The 19722-nt window shown below is 47.6% G+C and overlaps 2 protein-coding genes across 5 annotated transcripts in view; one reads left to right on the forward strand and one right to left on the reverse strand.

The window, feature by feature from the left end:
* Positions 1-7046, forward strand: part of Zcwpw1 (zinc finger CW-type and PWWP domain containing 1) — a 32994-nt gene extending 25948 nt beyond the window's left edge. For 3 of the 4 annotated variants that reach the window (XM_059249844.1, XM_059249846.1, XM_059249843.1), the window contains exons 12-17: positions 889-972; positions 1578-1644; positions 1925-2016; positions 3204-3264; positions 3695-3829; positions 6602-7046. In XM_059249844.1, coding sequence (XP_059105827.1) covers positions 889-972; positions 1578-1644; positions 1925-2016; positions 3204-3264; positions 3695-3829; positions 6602-6915 — 753 coding nt within the window. In that variant the 3' untranslated portion in view covers positions 6916-7046. The remainder of the gene's footprint in view (positions 1-888; positions 973-1577; positions 1645-1924; positions 2017-3203; positions 3265-3694; positions 3830-6601) is intronic. The other variant, XM_059249845.1, reaches the window with a different exon arrangement.
* Positions 7047-7423: 377 nt separating this feature from the next.
* Positions 7424-18976, reverse strand: LOC131898607 (paired immunoglobulin-like type 2 receptor alpha). The gene is made up of 7 exons (XM_059249796.1): positions 18889-18976; positions 18204-18590; positions 14814-15014; positions 11035-11065; positions 8517-8554; positions 8276-8307; positions 7424-7836 (listed from the first exon to the last, which is right to left on the reverse strand). Exons 1-7 carry the CDS (start codon positions 18974-18976, stop codon positions 7711-7713), a joined length of 903 nt encoding a protein of 300 aa, XP_059105779.1. The 3' UTR covers positions 7424-7710.
* Positions 18977-19722: the final 746 nt, after the last annotated feature.

Genomic DNA, 19722 nt, shown 5'->3' on the forward strand with positions numbered 1-19722 from the left:
TTGGGTTTAACTAGCCTTAAAGTGAGCAGAGATCCTGAAGCCCAATGTGATGACCTTTGGAATTATGGAGTTGGGAGAAAAGATGTTTGTTGTATGCCTACTATTCAGTCGAGCTACGAGCATTAAACTGCTGGGTTCAGAGGAACTCGTGAGAATCTAAAAAGTGGAGTCCCCTGAACTTCAGTCTTCTTTTCCTTCAAATCCCTGTGTGATTCACTGTGGAGGGCACTAAAGCATCAGAGGTTTATTGGGAAGGAGAGTGTTGCTTAACTATCAGTTCTGGGTACTGACATGACACTCTGTTCTTAATCTTCCGGGGCTCAGAAACAACAACTGTAGCTAAGACAATGTCCAAGTCAGGGGTGGTGATTCACATCTATAACTCAGCGTTCAGGAAGCTGAGGTAACAGAGTTGCTGTGAATTTGAGGCCAATAGGCTGTAGTGAGTGCCTGGCCAGACTGAGCCACAGTGTGTGAAGAAAGAGAGAGAGAGAGAGAGAGAGAGAGAGAGAGAGAGAGAGAGAGAGAGAGAGAGAGAGAGAGACAGAGGTAGTGGTATGTTGTGGTCACTTTTCTAATATTATTATTATTAATTTTTCTTTTAAAAATATTTATTTTGTTTTTAATTGTGGATATGTGCACTTCATGCAAGTACTTACAGAGGCCCAAAGCTTCAGATCCCCCGAGGCTGGAGTTTAGGTGGTTATTAGTTGCCTGATGTGGATGCTGAGAACTGAACTTGGGTCCTCTGGAAAAGCAATACTTAGCTGCTGAGCCATCTCTCTAGCCCCATATAGAATAATTTCAAGAATTATTAGTTATTTGAGAGTTTTTATGTTGACTATTTTTAAAGATATATCTATCATGAACTCTAACCTTCTATCTTAGAAAAAATGCAAGAACAAGGACTATGGCCAGAAACTGGAGGCAGCCATAAGGATGGCTCACAAGGCAGAGCAGATCAGTGTTCAGGTGGGCGAGAGCCCAGCCCACAGGCTGGGTCCCCCTGCTGCCCCACAGCCGGGATCTGTTTTCCCTGCCTGGCCGGGTTTCCTGATGCCTAAGCCATCCACTCCTTTTCTGCTCTGGGACAGGTGGTGTCTTCTCTCAGCCCAAACACAGTTTTTACCCTCAAGTCCCTCTGGAAGGAGCAGGGGTGGGGTAGAGAATGACACGTGAAGTTCTCTTTCCTAGTTACTTGTCCCATCATGAATAAACTAGAAAAGAGATTATAATTAATCTCCATTAAAGGATCAGATAAAACTAATGTGATATTTCAAGTGAAAATGGTTTGGAAGATGAACACAGACTTTGTCATTACTAGAATCTAGAAGACAGGGCAAAAGCTGGGTCTGGGAGGGTGGTGGGGGACACTGTTGTAACCTGGGAGGGTGGTGGGGGACACTGTTGTGTCTGGGAGGGTGGTGGGGGACACTGTTGTGTCTGGAAGGGTGGTGGGGAACACTGTTGTAACCTGGGAGGGTGGTGGGGGACACTGTTGTGTCTGGGAGGGTGGTGGGGGACACTGTTGTGTCTGGGAGGGTGGTGGGGAACACTGTTGTGTCTTGGTTCCCCAGGAGCGGGTTAACTTGTTTGGTTTCTGGAGTCGATACAATGGATCTGACGGCAGTGGGGAAGGGAAAGGTAGGAAAGTGGTGGTGGGAGGGTGGAGAGCCCCTTCTCCCTGTAGGACCCAAGCCTGCACCAACCTCCCCATTCCAGATTCTCTAGTGGGAGCTCTTGTGACTGTGACTCAGGAGAGGATGAGACGGGGTATGTGAGTGTGTGATGAGTGTGACCGTGGTGACATGGGAACCATCCCGAGGACTTGGCAGGCAGGATTGGAAGATGGATTTCCAGAAATCACCTCCACCTCGCCAGATGCATCGTGGATACATAGTCTTCCTTCCTTTCTCTCGCCTAGATTTGATGGTCTGTGTGCCCAGCAGCCCCGAGTCTTGTCTGGAGAAAGAGAAGGACTCAGAGGAGGAGAAGGAGGAGAAAGAAGAGAAGAAAGTAAAGCTGCTTTAGAGAAAGTTCTTGTGACATTTCTGCTTGGGATTCCTGGAGGGATGCGGTTGGCATAGAGTGGCGGTCCCTGTGAACCATCCAGCCCCAGGCACTGACAGGCTGGCCTCACCCTGAGGCTCCCAGGGCTGGGGTGGTGGCGGGGGAGTTTTCCTTCCTCACTGTGGGACTTTCTCAGCCCTTTAGGAGATTCCTTCTTGAGCACAGTCTCAATTTGTGCTGTGTTCCTTTGGTTCTTCATGTAATTTCGGGGAGCCCCTAGTGCTTTTTCCACTTCTTTCTCCTGGGTGGGAACTTAAGATGTCACCCCTTTTCTTAGTATCACTGTGAAACATGCATTTTTCTCTTTCTCTTTTAGTTTAATATTTTTTTTTTTGGAAAAAAATTATTACATTTATTTACTTGGGGGTGGGAATGCATGCCAGAGAAAAATTTGAGGGAGTTGGTTCTCTCTACCATGTGGGTCCCTCCAGCGGAACTCAAGTTGTCAGGCTTAGAGCCACTGAAACATCTCACAGTCTCTAATTTACACCCCCCCCCCCCGGCTTAATTTCCTTCGTATGCATTCAATCTTTGCATTGACTGGTACTAAACAGGATGGGAAGGTGACCACATGTTTTCTGTCCTGCTACAGGTTTAAACTGCATCAGGCTGCAACAAAACCAAATTTGACTTTCTGAAGGCCACCATTATTCTCTAGCACCCCTCTACTAAAGAGAGAATATGTGTGCAGGTGCATGTGTGTGTAGGTGTGCACACATGTATGTGCAAATGTATGCGGAGGCCACAGGTCAATCTCAGGTGTCATTCTTCAGGTGCCATCCACCTCGGTTTTTTGAGCTCTATCTGGAACTTGTCCATTTAGTAGGCTGGCTGACAAGCCCCAAGGATGCACCTGTTTTCATGTCTCTGGTGCTAGATTACAAGTGTGCCCCATCACATGCAGCTTTTTTAGTTTGTTTTTGAGACAGGGTTTCTCTGTGTAACAGTCCTGGCTGTCCTGGAACTTGCTTTGTAGATCAGGCTGGCCTCGAACTCATCACACAGTTTTTTTATGTGTGTTCTGGAGATTGAGCTCAGTTCCTCGTGTTTGCATGGGAATCACATGACTAGGTGCCTCCTCAGTTTTAGGAAGAATTTTGTGATTCAATTTTTCTGTTTTTTCCCTGTTGAAGGACCCAACTTTGCCTAGACCCAAGCCAGCTAAAATACAGACCAAAAAAAACAAGTCAAGAGGTAAGGAAGACAGCCGGAAAGGGGCAAGTCCCGCAGGTAGGAGGGCAGAGGCAGAGAGTAAGTGTTTTCCCATAGCTGTGCTGGGCTGAATCTCCTCTCCCCGACCTGAGGGTACAGGCTGGGCCAGTGCCAGGGAGGAAGTCACAGTGCCTCGTTCTTGTTTCCAAAGACTTAGGTGAAAGGTGTGGGGCTCAGCTTGGTCACCAAGGTTGAGTTCTTGGAGAAGGCTGGTTCTGAGGAGAACCGTGGTGGGGAGAAGACCCTGGGTCGCAATGTCAAGATGGCCAGAGCTAGAAGCCACTGAGGGAACCTGCTGGACTGAGAATGAGCAGGAGATGTGGGACGAGGCAGAAGCAAAATGTGTGGCCACCATCTGCCTTGCCAAGCTATCAACACATTTTCTTCATGCTTGGGGGCTGGGGCTTTACAGGCCCAGCAGGAGGACGAGCCAGGACTCCAAAAGAGAAGACTGTGAAGAAGTCTCTGGGCAGTGAGTCTGCATTCCCTCCTGGACCCGTTTTGGGAGGGAAAGAAGAACAGGGGAATTCAGACCTGGACCATCCAGGTAGGGCTCAGAGACTCGAGGGCCGTGGGGAAATGAAGACCTTGTCTGCGTCTCCTCTCCTTGGGTCATTTCTGAACAATTCTATAACTCTTCATGCTTTTGTGCTGCAGTAGGAGGGTTGGGAAGTTGAGGCTGGCTGTGTTGTACATGAGTTCTAGGCTAGCATGGGCTATGTAGTGCTATGTAGTGAGACCCTTTTCCAAAACATCAAAAAAAAAAAAAAACAAAAACAAAAACAAAGGGCTAGGAAGAGGAGAAGGAGAATAAATGAAATTCTGAATGAAAGACCGTGTCTCAGATTGAACCTAGAACATACTTTGTAAACTTAATTGTGGCCAGTTATAGTATGGAAGGCCTTTAATCCTAGCACCCAAGAGGCAGAGGCAGGCAACTCTCTGAGTTTCAGGCCAGCCTGGTCTATATAGTCTAGGCCAGCCAAGGCTACATAGTGAGACTCTATTTCAAAATAACTAAATAAACAAACAAACTTAGTTGTTACTGATTTGATTAAATCCAAGGATAAGCCAATGGTAAAGAGCATTTATTGATGTGGGCTGGCTATGTGGATGCTTGATGCTTCCATGATGTTCTCTCTAAGTCTGTCAGTGGTTCCATTACTAGATAGTTGGCATTTTACACTTATATGTTTTGTTTGTGTGTGCATGTGTGCATGCCATGGTGCAGATGTAGAGGTCAGAAGGCAACTTTTGGGAGTCAGTTCTCTCCTTCTACCATGTGGGTTCCCCCGCTGAACCATCTTACTGACTTGTTTTGTTATTGAGACAAGGTCTCACTATGTAGTCCTAGCTGACGGGGAACTCACTATGTAGACCAGGCTGCCCTTGAATTCACAGAGATATACCTGCCTTTGCCTCCAGAGTGCTGGAATTAAAGGTGTACACCACCATGCTCAGCTTCTGATTTTTAAAAATATAATATTGTTAATTCTTTTTTTAAAATGTTTTGAGACAGGGTTTCTCTGTGTAGCTTTGGAGCTTGTCCTGGAACTAACTCTGTAGACCAGGCTGGCCTAGATCTCACAGAGATCCACCTGCCTCTGCCTCCCGAGTGCTGGGATTAAAGGCGTGCACCACCACTGCCCGGCTAATATTGTTAATTCTTTTGAGAACTTTTTCTCTTTCTTTTTTGGGGGTGGGGATGGGGTGAGATTTAAGATAGGAAATCTCTGTGTAGCCCTACCTACCCTGGAACTCACTCTTGTAGACCAGGCTGGCCTTGAACTCACAGAGATCCACCTGCCTCTGCATCCTGAGTGCTGGGATTAGAGGGCATGTGCTACCACCGCCCAGTTTAGGAATTCCTTACAGTGTATTTTGGTCATATACACACCTCAGCTTCTCCTATATCTATGCTCTTCACACTCTTCTCCCTAATCACACAAGCTTGAGTTTTCTTCTTCCCCTCACCAGTTTGTCCAGCTAGTCTTGGAGTGGGGCCTGCCCTGGAGTGTAGTTGCCCTACCAGGGGTCACTCATAGATCAAAGAAAACTGACTTTCCCTCTCCCATCAGTGATCAAGCTAAATCAAGCACTGGCTGCTCTTCCAGAGGACCCAGGTTCAGTTTCTGGCACACACACGACAGCTCACAACCATCCATGACTCTAGTTCCTGGGGATCCAACATCCTCTTCAGAGCCCCCTGGGCACTTCCCGTATGTGATGCATATACATGCAGGGAAAACAACAATATCCACAAAATAAAATTAAATCTTTCTTAAAAAATGCCAGTAGCATCTCAGCCTGTAGTGAGATTTCATGTCCTTTCCACACTGAATTTTATGTGTTTAAGCTTGTGTAGATCTTATACCTGCTGTCACAATCACTGTGAGTTCATTTGTGCAACTGTCCTCTTGTGTTCAGAAAATACTGTTTCCACCACCTCTGGCTCTTACAGTCTTTTGCCCTGACCCCTCTTTCTCAAAGATCCTTGTGCCTTCAGTAGAGGGGTGTGGTATGTCCCATTTAGGGCCGAGATGCCTCAGTCTCTTGTTCTTAGGACACTGGCCAGTTGAGTGACTCTGTTAATTGTCACTGCTGCAAGGAGAAACAGCTCTGACAAGGTTGAGAGACGCACAGATCTGTGGGGACAGCAGTGAAGTTATTAGAGTCACTTTAATTCTATGTCCATTAGGTACAGGATGGATGGGAGTGGATTTTCCTTAGGGCCTAAGATTGTCACACACAGGTTCTTGGACCCTTTAACAGTGCCAGGTCTGGGTTCCATCTCATGGAATGGGCCTTAGATTTTTGTCATTTTATGTATTTATTTTTAATATATATTTACAATTTAATATATATATATATTTAAAATTTTTATATGTATGAGTGTTTTGCTTGCATATATATCTGTGTACCACATGCATGCTTAGTGCTCACAGAGGCCAGAAGAGTGTATCATATCCTCTGGAACTGGAGTTACAGATGGTTGTGAGCCACCATGTGAGCATTGGGAATTGAAACACAGTCTTCTACAAGAGCAGCATGTTCTGTTAACTGCTGAGCCGTCTTTCCAGCTCCTTGACATTTCAGATAAAAATGTACTAAGTAAGGCACAGAATTGTTCAGATTTGTTTAAGACCCGTGTTGAACACACAGCTAACACAAGGCTGGAGTCCAGGTGTGATCTGAAAGTCCATACTCCTCACTCTATCCTTCCAGATGCTTTAAACGTAAGAATCCAGAAATCTTGCTTGTAAAACACCAGGATAGGTTGACTTAAAGGGACCCTCAATTTGTCCTTTTTTCTCTTTAGGCCCTAAAAAAAAATTTAAGGCTCCTGAAAGCAAGGCCTCAGTGACCAACTTACCCGAGGAGAAGGAAATTAAAATTGTATCAAAGTGCCCTGCTCCACCAGCTCCACATGGGGCTTGTCCATTGGGAAAGGAAGGTCCTGGGCCTCAGGAGCCCCTGACACAGGAGGCAGCAAGATTCCTTCCTGAAGATGATGGTTCCAGTGACCTGGACTTGGAGCAACTCATGGAAGACATTGGGGAGGCAGAGGAGAGAGGGGAGTCGCAGCAGGGGGATGGCTCAGAGGAGTTCCTGGCGGGTCTCTTTGAGGAGTAGTGTGCTCTGGTCCTTCTACTGCTGACTGCCTCTCAGTGATCCTGAGCAGATGTTGGATGTCGGGGTTGGTGACCTGCTCCAGGCTTCAGGTCAGAGCTGTGCATCCTGGGTAATAAAGCAGGTCTCTGGGGTCACTGTTTAGGCTGTGCTTCCTTTCATGTCGCTATGGGAACCTGCCTTCTCTGGAGGGTACAGGAGGCTGGGGACAGCAGCAGGACCCAGGCCTGGGGAACCTTCAGAAAAGCATGTCTGTGAGTCCTGGCTCCCCAACTTCCTGGGAGCGGCATGGCCTTAGGAAAGCATTGTGACCATCTGGTGTTTAGTTCCCTGTCTCACACCATCTATCTAGGGTTGTTGCTGATGTCCAGTGTGGTGGTCCATGGGAACCAGTCACTGTGTACTGGCTATTACCCTCCCAGATGTGGGTGTACATCCTGTAGACTGGCTGCCAGCATTTGGGGCATCTCCTGCCTTAGGGTAGCTAGAAAAAAGTGATAGAGGAGGGGATCTTAGAGGGCCAGAAGTTAAGGGTCACATGAGTGACTCTTAATTAGATTCATTTAGGCAAATTCTGTGGATTGTTTTATTTTTGTGAGGAAGATCTAGGAAGTTAGAAAAGGGAACTGGGAATTTCTCATTTTCTCTGAGCTCAAATGTCCTGACGTGTGGATTTCTGTTTCTGGCCATGGGTATCAGTGACCCATGAGTTGTTGTCTCTGGCTGTGGGTATCAGTGGAAGCTGGGAGTCTTCCTACTAGAAGCACAGGTGACTCTGAGATGGTCACCCAGACCCACTCATTTGGCCTTTACGATGGAGTACACAGTCTCTTCCTGGGGGTTCCCATGGACGGGCTGGCAGGGTGGTGTTCCTGGAGAGGCTGGTCTTGAGAGGGCAATGGATGCATACACAATGTTGTTATCCTGTGGGGACAAGAGGTTAGATGGCGGCAGTGCAGCTGTGGCTACCATAAAGCAGCAGCTGCAGCCTGAGTGTCCTGCCCACACCTGCCCCAACTGTAGCCTGAGTGTCCTGCCCACACCTGCCCCAACTGTAGCCTGAGTGTCCTGCCCACACCTGCCCCAACTGTAGCCTGAGTGTCCTGCCCACACCTGCCCCAACTGTAGCCTGAGTGTCCTGTCCACACCTGCAGCAGCTGCAGCCTGAGTGTCCTGTCCACACCTTCAGCAGCTGCAGCCTGATTGTCCTGCTCACACCTGCAGCAGCTGCAGCCTGAGTGTCCTGTCCACACCTGCAGCAGCTGCAGCCTGAGTGTCCTGCCCACATCTCTGGTCTTCACCCTTCTGCCTCCTTCTTCAACATCCCTTTAACTTCCATCAGACCTGAGTCTGAGTGGCTTACCTTGGGGTTCTCTTTGGGATCCATATATTGCCCTAGAGAAAAAGGAACACAGAGTGCTGAAGTCAAGGGAAGGGAGACAGATGGCTGGGAGTTCCAACAGGAAGGTGAGGACCTTGGTTACATGGGAGGGACAGGGTGATGGAGGGAAAGGTGGAAATACTGAGGGATGCTTATGTAAGTGTGGGGTCTTGGGAGAAGAAGGCAGAGCCTGGTGGGGAAACAGGAAGCTGGCAGAATTTACCTTCAGGTTCAACATTCTCAGTGTTTTCAATGAGGTCCCTGCACAGGAACAAATGGACAACATATCAGAATCTGGACAGAAAAAGGTTAAGACATTAGGTGCTGGGCTGCAGAGATGGCTCAGTTAGGAAAGTAAGTGTCACATAAACACGAAGTCCTGATTGCAGACCCAGGACCCACAGAACGCTGGATGCTGGAGAAGCAGAGACAGGCAGATAAATTCCTGGAGTTCACTGGCCCAACTAACAGATGAGCTCTAGATTCGGTGAAAGACCCTGTCTCAAAAGATAGAGTGGAGGGCTAGAGAGATGGTTCAGCTGGCAAAGTGCCCACTTCACAAACACGAAGACCCAGATTTGGATCCCCAAGGATACATGTAAAAACCGCTGGAGGGGCTGGAGAGGTAGTTTAGAGGTTAAGAGCACCAACTGTTCTTCCAGAAGTCCTGAGTTCAATTCCCAGCAACCACATGGTGGCTCACAGCCATCTGTAATGAGATCTAGCTCCCTCTTCTGGCCTAAAGGGATATGTGCAAGCAGAACACTGTGTGCATAATAAATAAATAAATTAAAAAAAAACAACAACCAAAAATCGCTGGATACGATGTGCCTGGATAGTGGGGATGGAGAGAGGAGGATCCCTGAAGCTCATTGTCTGGGCAGCCTGGCCCAACTGATGAACTCAGGTTAGTGAGAGACCCTGCCTCAAAATAAATATTAAATATAGGTGGGAGAAACTGAGGGGAGTCACCACATAGACCTCTGGCTTCCACACACATGCACAGGTGCACACGCACACACACACAGCATACATGCAGGAACACAAAATAGAGAACAAATGACACACCATTGATCTCTGGCTTCTATATATGTGGGCACATGTGGATGTGCACCTGCATAGGTATACACACAAGAAAATGTAATAACACAGAACTGGGCATCGTGGGCATGCTTATAATTTCAGTGCTCAGGAGGTGGAGATAGGGGACTCCTGATGTTCACTGGCCAACCAACCTGGTCTAACTTGTGAGTTCCAGACCAGTGGGAGACCCTGTCTGTACCTAACAAAACAAAACATATCCAAACAATAACAATAACAAAAATCCAGAACCCAAGGTGAAATGACTTTGTGGGTAAGGCCAGACCATCAAGACTGACAACTTGTGTTTCATCCCAAGGATTCACAAGGTGGAAGGAAATAGAAAGCTCTCAGAAGTTGTCCTGTGACCTCCACATGTGGACTATGTCAAGTCATACCCACACACATGTATGCACATTCACACAAAGAAAATGTAATAATTATTTAAAAGAGTGGATGGCACCTGAGAACACACGCGCACACACACACACACACACACACACACACACACAAGCACAAGCACAAGCACACACGCATCAGGAGCTGGTTCCCTCTGAATGGTCTTTGCCATCCTCAGTGACTCTAGATGAGCATGACCGAGTTCCATTCTCAGAATTAGACCTTCTCTGGAAGAGAATGAGAGGCCATTGGGAAGGTGGCCTGGCCGAGGTCTCTCAGCACTAGCTAAAGGGGAGTCATTCTAGGAAATTGTCTTGCCCTGGGCAGGAACAGAGACTAGAAATAGGAAGAACCAAGTCTATCCTCTCTCACTACCCTGAAAACTAGAAGGCAAGAAAGTTTCAGATCTCTTGGGTAGGTGCTCAGGTTAGGTTCAAGGAAGAAAGGATCTGAGATGGGACTGGAGGAAGGGCATCTGGCCAAAGAGTCCACAGGGAGAGCAGAGATGGAGGAAGCTGGGATGCAGTGTGGCTAGTAGATGCTTGAGTTATCTGCACAAGGCCCTGGGTTCCATCCCAGCACGTCATAAGCCCGGTGTGGTACTATGCCTGTCCTTCCAACAGTTGGGAGGTGGAGGCAAAAGATCAGAAGTTCAAGGTCATCCTTGGCTACAGAGTGAGTTCAAGGCCAGCCTGGACTAATGAGACCCTTTCTCAGAAAAAAAGGGGTTGGAGGAGGAAGGGTCAGAGCAGGTCATGTACAGTAGGAAAAGAAGAGGCAGGAGAGAAGGGTGGAGAGGTTGGGAGGTGGATAGAAAAGGGCAGAGATGTGGAAGATCTGGAACAAAGGATTCTGGGGAAGCGGGGCTCACTGACCATAGAGAAAGACAGAGAAGAAAGGAAAAGATGGGAGAGCTGTTGAATCCAGGCGATGTTCAAGGCTGAGAGGAACCAGAGACAGAGAGAGGGAAGCCCAGGAAATGGAAGGAGAGAGGGAGGGAGTCTGAGGCCTAAAGGGGGTGTTGTTCTGGGAAGGAGACTCCTGAGACCCTCTGAACTCCTTGTCACTGAGAATCTGGTGCCCTGAGGAGCCTGAGGTCATAGAGGACAAGGAGGGAGCAGACAGGATGAGTCAGTGGTTAGGGAGGTGTGAAGGGTCCTGAGTGTGGTTCTCCTTTTTTCATATTATTTGAAGGGGCTGGAGAGATGGCTCAGTGGTTAAAAACGCTGGCTGCTCTTGCAGAGGACCCGGATGGCGCTCACCTGGCTGGGGTTTCAGCTTTAGTCCTCTGTCCTGTGGGGAAGAAACAGTGTCAGTGTGACATCAGTGCTGATCCTCCATCATCCCTCTCAGCTGTCCTCTGTGTTCAGACCACCTTCAGAGGACAGGGGAGCAGAGAACCTGCCCCAGGCAGTCAGAGAGGAGCCTGAGCTCCCTCTGCTGGGTTGGTGTCCTACACAGCAACCCTCCCCAGATCTCTGCTAGGTCCATGTCCACCCCTGTCTCCTCTGCTTCCTTCACCCACCTTGAGTTCCCCTCACTCCACACCTGCCTCATCTACTCTGCATTCACCAGACTTCCTTTGTGTGCCTTTAGAGACCGTCTCTTTCTGGATTATATTTAATCTACTGGTCTTTTTGTCTTGGTGCATTAATTATCAAGCTTTTTAAAATTGTCACTTATTTATTATATGGTAGGAGGTGCGCCACAGTTTTCACGGAGGTCAGAGGGAGACTTGTTGTAGTCCATTTCCTCTGTGTGGCTCCCAGGCTTCCACAGCGACTCCTTTTAACCTCTGAGGGCTACTGTAGCTTTTTTTTTTTTTAAACAAAACAAAACAATTATTATTATTTATTGGTTTATTTAGCTACTGTAGCTTTAAAAGTTTTTTGTTGATGTTGTTTTGTTTTGCTTTGCTTTAAGAAAATTGTCTGCACCTCTTTTGGTGTGGATGCCATGAGAGCAGAGGCCTGTGGGATTCAGGGGAGGGCTTCGATCGATATGCCTGCAGCCAGAGTTACAGGCGGTTGTAAACTGCCTGATGTGGGTGCAGGAGCAGAACTCAGGTTCTCAGCCAGAGCAGCCAGTGCTCTTAACTGCGGAGCCATCCCTCCAGCCTCCTGTTGGAACTTGTGATAAACTCTGGGATCAGGCAGCGGAAGTGCTCCATTATTGGCCATTTTTGTTATTTCATCTCATTTTGTTTTTGAGAATGTATGTTAATTTGAGAAGATGAATTATTTTTACAAAACTCCCATTGTACTTTAAATAGGAATTATATTGAATTTACTGATTATTTTTGTAGTATAGACATCTTTTTTTTTTTTAAAAAAAAAAAACCTTAATTCATTTTAATTGTATGACTGTTTGCCTGCTGTTATGTCCGTTTGCCACACACGTGTCTGGTCCCTGTGGCTGTCAGAAGAGGGCATCAGATCCCCTGGAACAGCAGTTACAGGTTATTGTGAGCCATTGCATGGGTGCTGGAATCAAAGCCTGGTCCTCTGCAAGAGCAGCCAGTGCTCTTAACCAATGATCTATCTCTCCAGCCTCCTAATATAGACATCTGAACTAATGTTTCCACTTTAAGAATGAGATGATTCCTACTCACCCGCTTCCTCTTTTTCAACAATGTCAGCCACTGTGTTTTGGAGAACAAGTCATTTGGTGCCTTAGTTTAGGCTTTTTCCCTGTCTTTTTCTTTTTTTCTTTTTTCCGGAGACAGAGTTTCTCTGTGTAGTTTTTTTTTTTTTTTTTTTTTTTTTTTTTTTTTTTTTTTTTTTTTTTTTTTTTTTTGCGTGTCCTGGATCTCGCTCTGTAGTCCAGGCTGGCCTTGAACTCACAGAGATCTGCCTGATTCTGCCTCCTGTGTGACGGGATTAAAGGCGTGTGCCAACTGGCCTTCCCTAAGGGTTTTTAGATTATAATTTTAGTTTTAGAGATTTATTTTCATTTGTGTGTGTATATATGTGTGCATGACTGTGTATGCCATCCTGTTCCGATGCCCAAGGAGGCCAGAAGAGAGCCCTGGGTGCCTGAAGCTAGACTTACAGGAGGTTGTGAGTTGCTCCATATGGGTGCTGGGAACTGAACTTGGGTCCTCTGCAGGAGCAGCAAGTGCTCTTAACTCCTGAAACATCTCTCTCTGTTTTTTCTTTTGACTTATAAATACACTTTGTTTGTTTGTTTGTTTTTGTTCAGCTCTGTGAGATCCACACAGGCACGTCAAATAGATCCCAACTCAGCTGGTTAGCCCACTCCTAACTAACCCAAACAATTAAATTGTTTTCATTTTTTAATTGTTTGGGTTAGGTTAGGGTTAGATTTGAATGAAAAATCTTCATAACAGGCTCACTCATCTATTTGAAATTTTTGTCGTATTTACGAGGTTATGGACCATTTAGGAGGTGGAGCCTTCTGGAAGGGTTATGTGTCACTGGAGGTGAGTTTTGAGAATGTATTGCCCCCCCTCACTTCCAGCTTTCTCCCTGGTTTTCTGCATGTGTTGCAGATGTGACTTCTCAGTGTCCTGCTTCAGCTGCCCCTCCACTATTAACCTTCCTTCTGGACCGCAGGCCAAATCCAATTCTTCCTTCCACAAGTTACTTTTGATTATGAAGTTTTATCACCACAGTGGAAAAGTAACCTCCATTACACACCCTCAAACAGACTTCCTGTTTCAGTCCCTATATGGCTTGGTGGGTTCACCAGAGTGTTTCTCAACACACTTAGACTTGTTCCTGTTCTCTGTCCCCATGTCATCCATCTAATCACTGAGTGTTTCAGGTCTTCTGCACCCAAGGATGACTTTGAACTACTGATCTTCCTGCCTGCCCCTTCCACACACTGGAGTTACAGACATGCACTACCACACCAGGCTAATCACAAAGTCTGAAAGCTTTTGCCTCGACATATTCCTGGTTCTGGCCATTCATCCCCATGTGCAGATCCACTGTGGCAAAGTGACACAGCCTGACCCCCTCCAGTCTGTTCTCTACATCCTAAGACTGTAATGTCAGAACCAGCTGCTGCTCAGGCCACAGCACCGCCCTTCACCTCTCACAGAGACACTGTCCAGACACTGTTGTCTCCTGCTGACCTGCTTCCATCCAGGTCCAGGGTTTCTCACCTGGGCAGTGATTTTAGTCAATGACGGTATTAGTGACCACACATCCTGTTCCCTTTCCCGCTTCCTTCCTGGTTCAGCTTGTGCAGTGAAACCACCCCTATCCTCAGAAGGATATAAAAAGAACTCCCCTTTCCTCTTTGGAGTCCCTGCCATGTTGGTGGAGCCTGAAATCTCCTAGAATACCCTGCCATGTTGATAGCTACCTTTCTGTCTGTCCATGGCATCGATAACCTTTAGTAAACTCTAGTTTTCTCCAGTTGGAGAAAACTCCAGCTACAAAACTCCTTCCTCCCCGGTTATCTGTCTCAGTGACCCTCTTGAATCCCCATCTGAGACCTTTCACACACACTGATGTCATCATAGCAGGGTGCTGTGGTGGCCACTTCATTTGTCCTCTGGTATCAGAGGCTTGGGGACCTGATTTACCAGGTTCCCTCTGGTCATCTGCCTCCTTTACCAGCACCACACTGCTCAAGAGTTCCTGAGATGTTTTCCCTTTCCTGGAAGGCCAGAGAGTATCCTCTACACCACTCCCAGCCCTTTTCTGGCCATTTGGTGGAAGGAGGAGGAGAGTTGAGATAAATTCTCATATAATCCAGGCTAGCCTTGAACTCAAGATCCTCCTGCCTCCACCTCCCAAGTGCACTTACTGAGATGTGCATCACCATTGGCTGTCATTGTTTTCATTTTTTAATTGCATTAGATTATTTTATTCACTGTGTATGTGAGTGTGCGCACACCATGGTGTGGGTGTGTTAGAGGACAACGTCCAGGACTCAAGCACTTTCCTGACTCAGCCATTCCCTGACCCTGGAATCTGCTCTGTCATCAATCCCCTTCATGGACTCTGGTGTGGACTGCTTTGTGGAAACACTCAGGACGTGTGATGGGGTGCAGTCTTGGACCACTTACCTTTCCTTCTCCTCCACCCGAGGAACACTATCAACCCCAAAACCCCAGCCAGGAGTACAGCAGCAGCCACTGCCAACCCAGCTGTGGTTCCCAGACCCAGGGGCTGATTCTTCCCGCTGTTCTTCCCTTCTGTGGCTGTGAGAGCAGTTCTGGTGAGTGCAGAAGTTGCAGTGGTGGGGCTTGGAGAGGTGGTCCTGGGGGCTGGGAAGAGACAAAGGAAGTCAGCATTGAACGTGATTGGGAAGTGTAAGCCAAATAAACCTTTTCGTCCCTAAGTTCTTTGGTCATGGAGTTTTTCACAGCAATAGAAACTCAAACCAGGACACCTGCTGCCTCTGAATCCCAAGTCATGGGCTCTATTCTAGTTTCAAGTCCTCTATTGAATCCCCATAGGGACCTGCTGTGGCATGATTTCTGTCCAGGTTGGTGCAATCCATCCCCTGCAGTGCCAACTCCATTTCCCCAACAGCAGTGACTGTACCCTACAGCCATGATGCTATCACAGGGGTCAGGCACTTCCATGGAAGAGCAGAGTGGGGCTTTGGTGTAAGTGGAAGTTTCTGTCCCTTCAGCAACTCCCAAATACCTGGCAGCTGCTTCCCAAATTACCACACAGAGACTTAAATAATTAATATATATTATATTATATATATTAATATAATTATATATAAATGATCCGCTGTTAGATCAGGCTTTTTACTAACTGGCTCTTACACTTAAATTAACCCATAATTCTTACCTATGTTTAACTTGGTACCTTTTCTCAGTAGGACAGTCTCATCTTGTGTCCTCTGCATCTGCCTGAGGACTCCTGACTCAACCCTTCCTCTTCCCAGCATCCCCAGGGACCTGTGTGTTGCCGTGCACTTGTAATCCCAGCACTTCAGGGGGAAAATAGGCAGATCACTGTGGCTCACTGCCAACTGTCCTAGCCCACTTTGTGAGTTCAGCCCAGAGAAAGACCCATCAAAGGAAACATAGGAAGAGAGAGAGAGAGAAAGAGAGAGAGAGAGAGAGAGAGAGAGAGAGAGAGAGAGAGAGAGAGAGAGAGCGCTAGAGAGAGGGAAAGAGAGACACAGAGAGAAATCTATCACTAGGGGTCTCTTTGTTTAGACATGAAAGAGAAAACGTGCGAAGGAGAGTACTATTGATTTGGCTACAAAAATGAAATTAAGGAAAGAGAATAATTCAACCACAGGGTTCTTTTCAGTACTTGTTGCACATATTTCTCCAGGTGCGATATCTTTGCCCTAAATGAGGACATTTTGCTCGAATAAAACATTTCTTTTGAGGGCTGTGGATGCAGCTCAGTGGTGGAGTGCTTGCCTAGGGTGCACAAGGCCCTGAGTCCATATCAGGCAGGGGACACGGGATGGTGAAATCCCCTTTTTGTCCCTTCTCTGGGGAAAGAGTTCAAGGCCATCTTAGGTTTTATAGCAATTTGAGACCAGCATGGACACATGAGACTCTGTCTTAAAGAAATGGAAAAAAAGAAGAATGTCTTTTTATCGTTAATTTTAATATATTAAAAACAATGTGCAGGAATATTTAGTTAATGAATTAATTTTTAAAATGCTGATTGGAAAAATACTGGTGGAAGAACTCATAGTGGAGGTGAGGTGTAAGTCAATGACAGAGCCCTTGTCTAGTGTGCACGTGGCCCTCGGGACAAGAAAAAACACATGGTGTCTGTGCCTGAAGCAGAGAAAGGCATGGCTGCCTTAAATTGATTGTTCTACAAGCACCTAATAGATTATTGCCAAGGCTGGAGACATTAGGAACGGAGGAAGAGGGAGGAGGCTGGAAGAACAGGAGTCATTTAGGGAAACAGGTAGGAGACACAAAAAATGCAGATGTCGGTGCCTGTCAGTTCTGTCTGTGGAGTTTATCTTGAACCAGAACAGGGGTTAAGATGAGGAGTGGTTTGCCAGGGGGAGATGGGTAGGTCTAACCTGGAAGGGACAAATCCACTTATCACTGGCACTGCTGAGAATTGGCAATGTAATTAATGATGATTGTTATTTGACTATTAATTTTATATTTTATTTTCTAAAAATGTTTTTTAATTAAATTTTTGCACACACACAATGGTGCATGAATGTGTGTGTGTTTATGTGTCTGTGTGTGTGTCTGTGTGTGTGTGAGAGAGATTAACCTTGGGTGTTCCTTCCTCAGATGTCATAGAACTTATTTGTAAGACAGACCACATGAGCACCTATAACTGCAACACCATGGGAGATGGAGACAAGAAGATCTTCACAGCCCATCATCCTAGCCTAAAACAGTGAGCTCCAGGTTCAGTGAGAGACCCTGCGTCAAGGGAATAAGGTGGGTCTTAGTATAGGAGGACTCCCAATGACCATCTACCTCTGGCCTTCCCAAGCACAAAAATGAAATACATGCCCCCACTACGTGAACCCACACAAACACACATGCACACACACACACATGCATGCTTACACAATATATACACACTCCACATAATCAAGACAGAAGAGAGGCAAGCAACAGTGTGAACTCCACAGAGGCCACGTGTCTACTGGTTGACAGATGCTTGGAGGTAAACATCTTTACCTCCAAAAACCTTTCGGGGCCTGTTCCTCACCAGCATGACCTTAGGCAGGGGTTGAATTCTGCTGATCTCTGTGTCTCTCTGTACAATGACCATGAGAGTGCCCAGCAGTGGTGACGGGTGCCTGGGGTAATGCCCACACAGTGACTAGGCTGGGCCTGTGTGCACTCTGTGTGGAAGCTGCAGTTACAGTTGCCATGGAGGAGGAGAAGTGACCAGAGAACCTGATCATGGTGTGAACGTGAGGGTCTGTGTGGGAAAGATGGGGGATGGGGAGGAAGGAGAGGAAGAGGGCAATGAGGGAGGGAAAAAAGAAACTGGGGCAGGGAGAGGTGAGGGATGTGTCTAGAGACTGGTGAAGTGGGAGGACTGGGAAGAGAGGGGTACACGGGACCAGAAGGCACCTACTGTGGAAGGCACGAGATAGGGTGTAAAGTCTAGATCTAACGGAGACCCTGACACGGGACCAGGTGAAGGCCGCTCCATCCTGGAGAGGTCAGATCCACGTGGATTTGTGTCAACGAGGGTGGGGTGGGCAGGGCGGTAGTCAGTGTGGAGAAAGGAGCAGGAGACTGGGCCATCAGGGCAGAGCTGAGGCCGGGGGTGGGGTGGATCTGAGGCCCATGAGGGGCAGCTCAGAGAGCAGCTGAGGCTGTGGATGGTTGTGGGGAAGAGGAAAGGTGCAGTTGTCGGAGCTCTGGGGAGGGGACAGAACACACGAGAGGAATCTGAGGGAAGGGTCACAAGTGTAGGATCTCTAATGACACGTATGGTACAAGGAAGCCAGGGCCACCAGGGCCTGACCTGGATGTGCTCACCAGGAGTGATGGTGAGTTGGGTTCCATCAATCGACTGAAACTTCTTCATGCCTATTTTTGTGTTCATATGAACTCGGCAGAAGTATTTGCTCTGGTCCTTCTCTGTCAAGTTGAGGATACTGAGGACTCCAGATGTCTGAGGCTGTGTCCAGTTCAAGATGAGCCGGTTCTTGAAATGTTCATGTATGAAACATGGGGTTGAGTTGTAGATATATTCACCATGGAAGTTCTTCCATCTCCAGAGAATCCTCATCTGTGGATCCTTTGCCAACTCCCAGGGGAAGTAGAAGGAGAAGGGAATCTCGATGGAGCTGCCCTGGACACCAGAGAGGAGTGCTGGTTGGTTGAACCCAAAGCCATTTACTCTGTTGGATCCTGCAGATTCACCTGGAAAAGATGGGGGAGAATCTGATGCTACTGCAGGGGATGGAAAGGACAACTCAGAGCTTCCTGAGCCTTAATCCATAGGACAGTCCTGCCCTGTGTCCCACTGTCCCATATGGACAGGACAGACAAGGAAGGGTTGGGATGGACCCACTCTGAGGATGAGCTCTCTCTTGGGACACAGAGCACTGGCTGGCTTCTCTAGCAGACACCTGTCCACATGACAGCCTGCTCTTCCCAGCCCCACTGGCCCCTCCTGTGGTTAGGGCAGAGTCCCTGCTAACAAGGTCCCCAAACTCACCAGCTTGCAGACATGCAGCTGACAGCAGCAGAAGCAGGATCCAAGTAACAGCCTGATTCCCTCCAGGAAGTGAGTCCATCAGAGCCATCAGGCAGGAGAAGAGGTACTGTGGAGGGACCCTGAGGTGCTCAGGAGTCAGGAAGAATCGGGGTAAAGTGGCAAACAACCCCAGGGCCTTCTCATGTGGAGAACAGAGTGGGGCAGGCCCTCTCCATCTCCACCTCCTTGTTACCACAACTTCCTTTATGATTCTGGCTTCTTCTTTCCCATGCTGCAGAAGATCCGCCCTGTGGTCACTGAGCCCTTTTCCATTTTTGACTGGGGGATATGGAATTGACCTCACCATGCCGGACTCTCCTTTCTTATCCAGTCTCGTCCATTTCCCATGTGGCCTGTAATCACTGTTTCTTCACCTACAGATTTCCTCCACTCCTCATCTGTTTCTCATTTTGTCTCCAACCATGCTTGTTGTCTGTCTGTCTGTCTGTCTCTCTAATAACCTGAGGCACAGAAGTGGTCAGTTTCTGCTCACTTCAGACACAGCGAGGATGGAGGTGATGAGGAAACACATTCCGTCCCCAGCCCTAGCTCGGTGTCCTCACCACCATCTGCTCTTTGTTCTCTTCTTGTCCTTCAGGGACCCTTCACAGCACCCGGCAGAACCAAGGCCCAGTGGACACTACTGCCCTGGTCTGCTCTCTGCTGCCGAGTCTGTAACCACCCTGGGCTTCCTGGGTGATCGTCTCCCTCCCCTAGACAGTGACTCCAAAGCTACTCCAGTTTCTGAAGGAGACTTTCTACATCGCACCAACCTTCATACACCTCACAAGAGGA

Source organism: Peromyscus eremicus, chromosome 23, assembly GCF_949786415.1.
Source record: "Peromyscus eremicus chromosome 23, PerEre_H2_v1, whole genome shotgun sequence".
NCBI lineage: Eukaryota > Metazoa > Chordata > Mammalia > Rodentia > Cricetidae > Peromyscus > Peromyscus eremicus.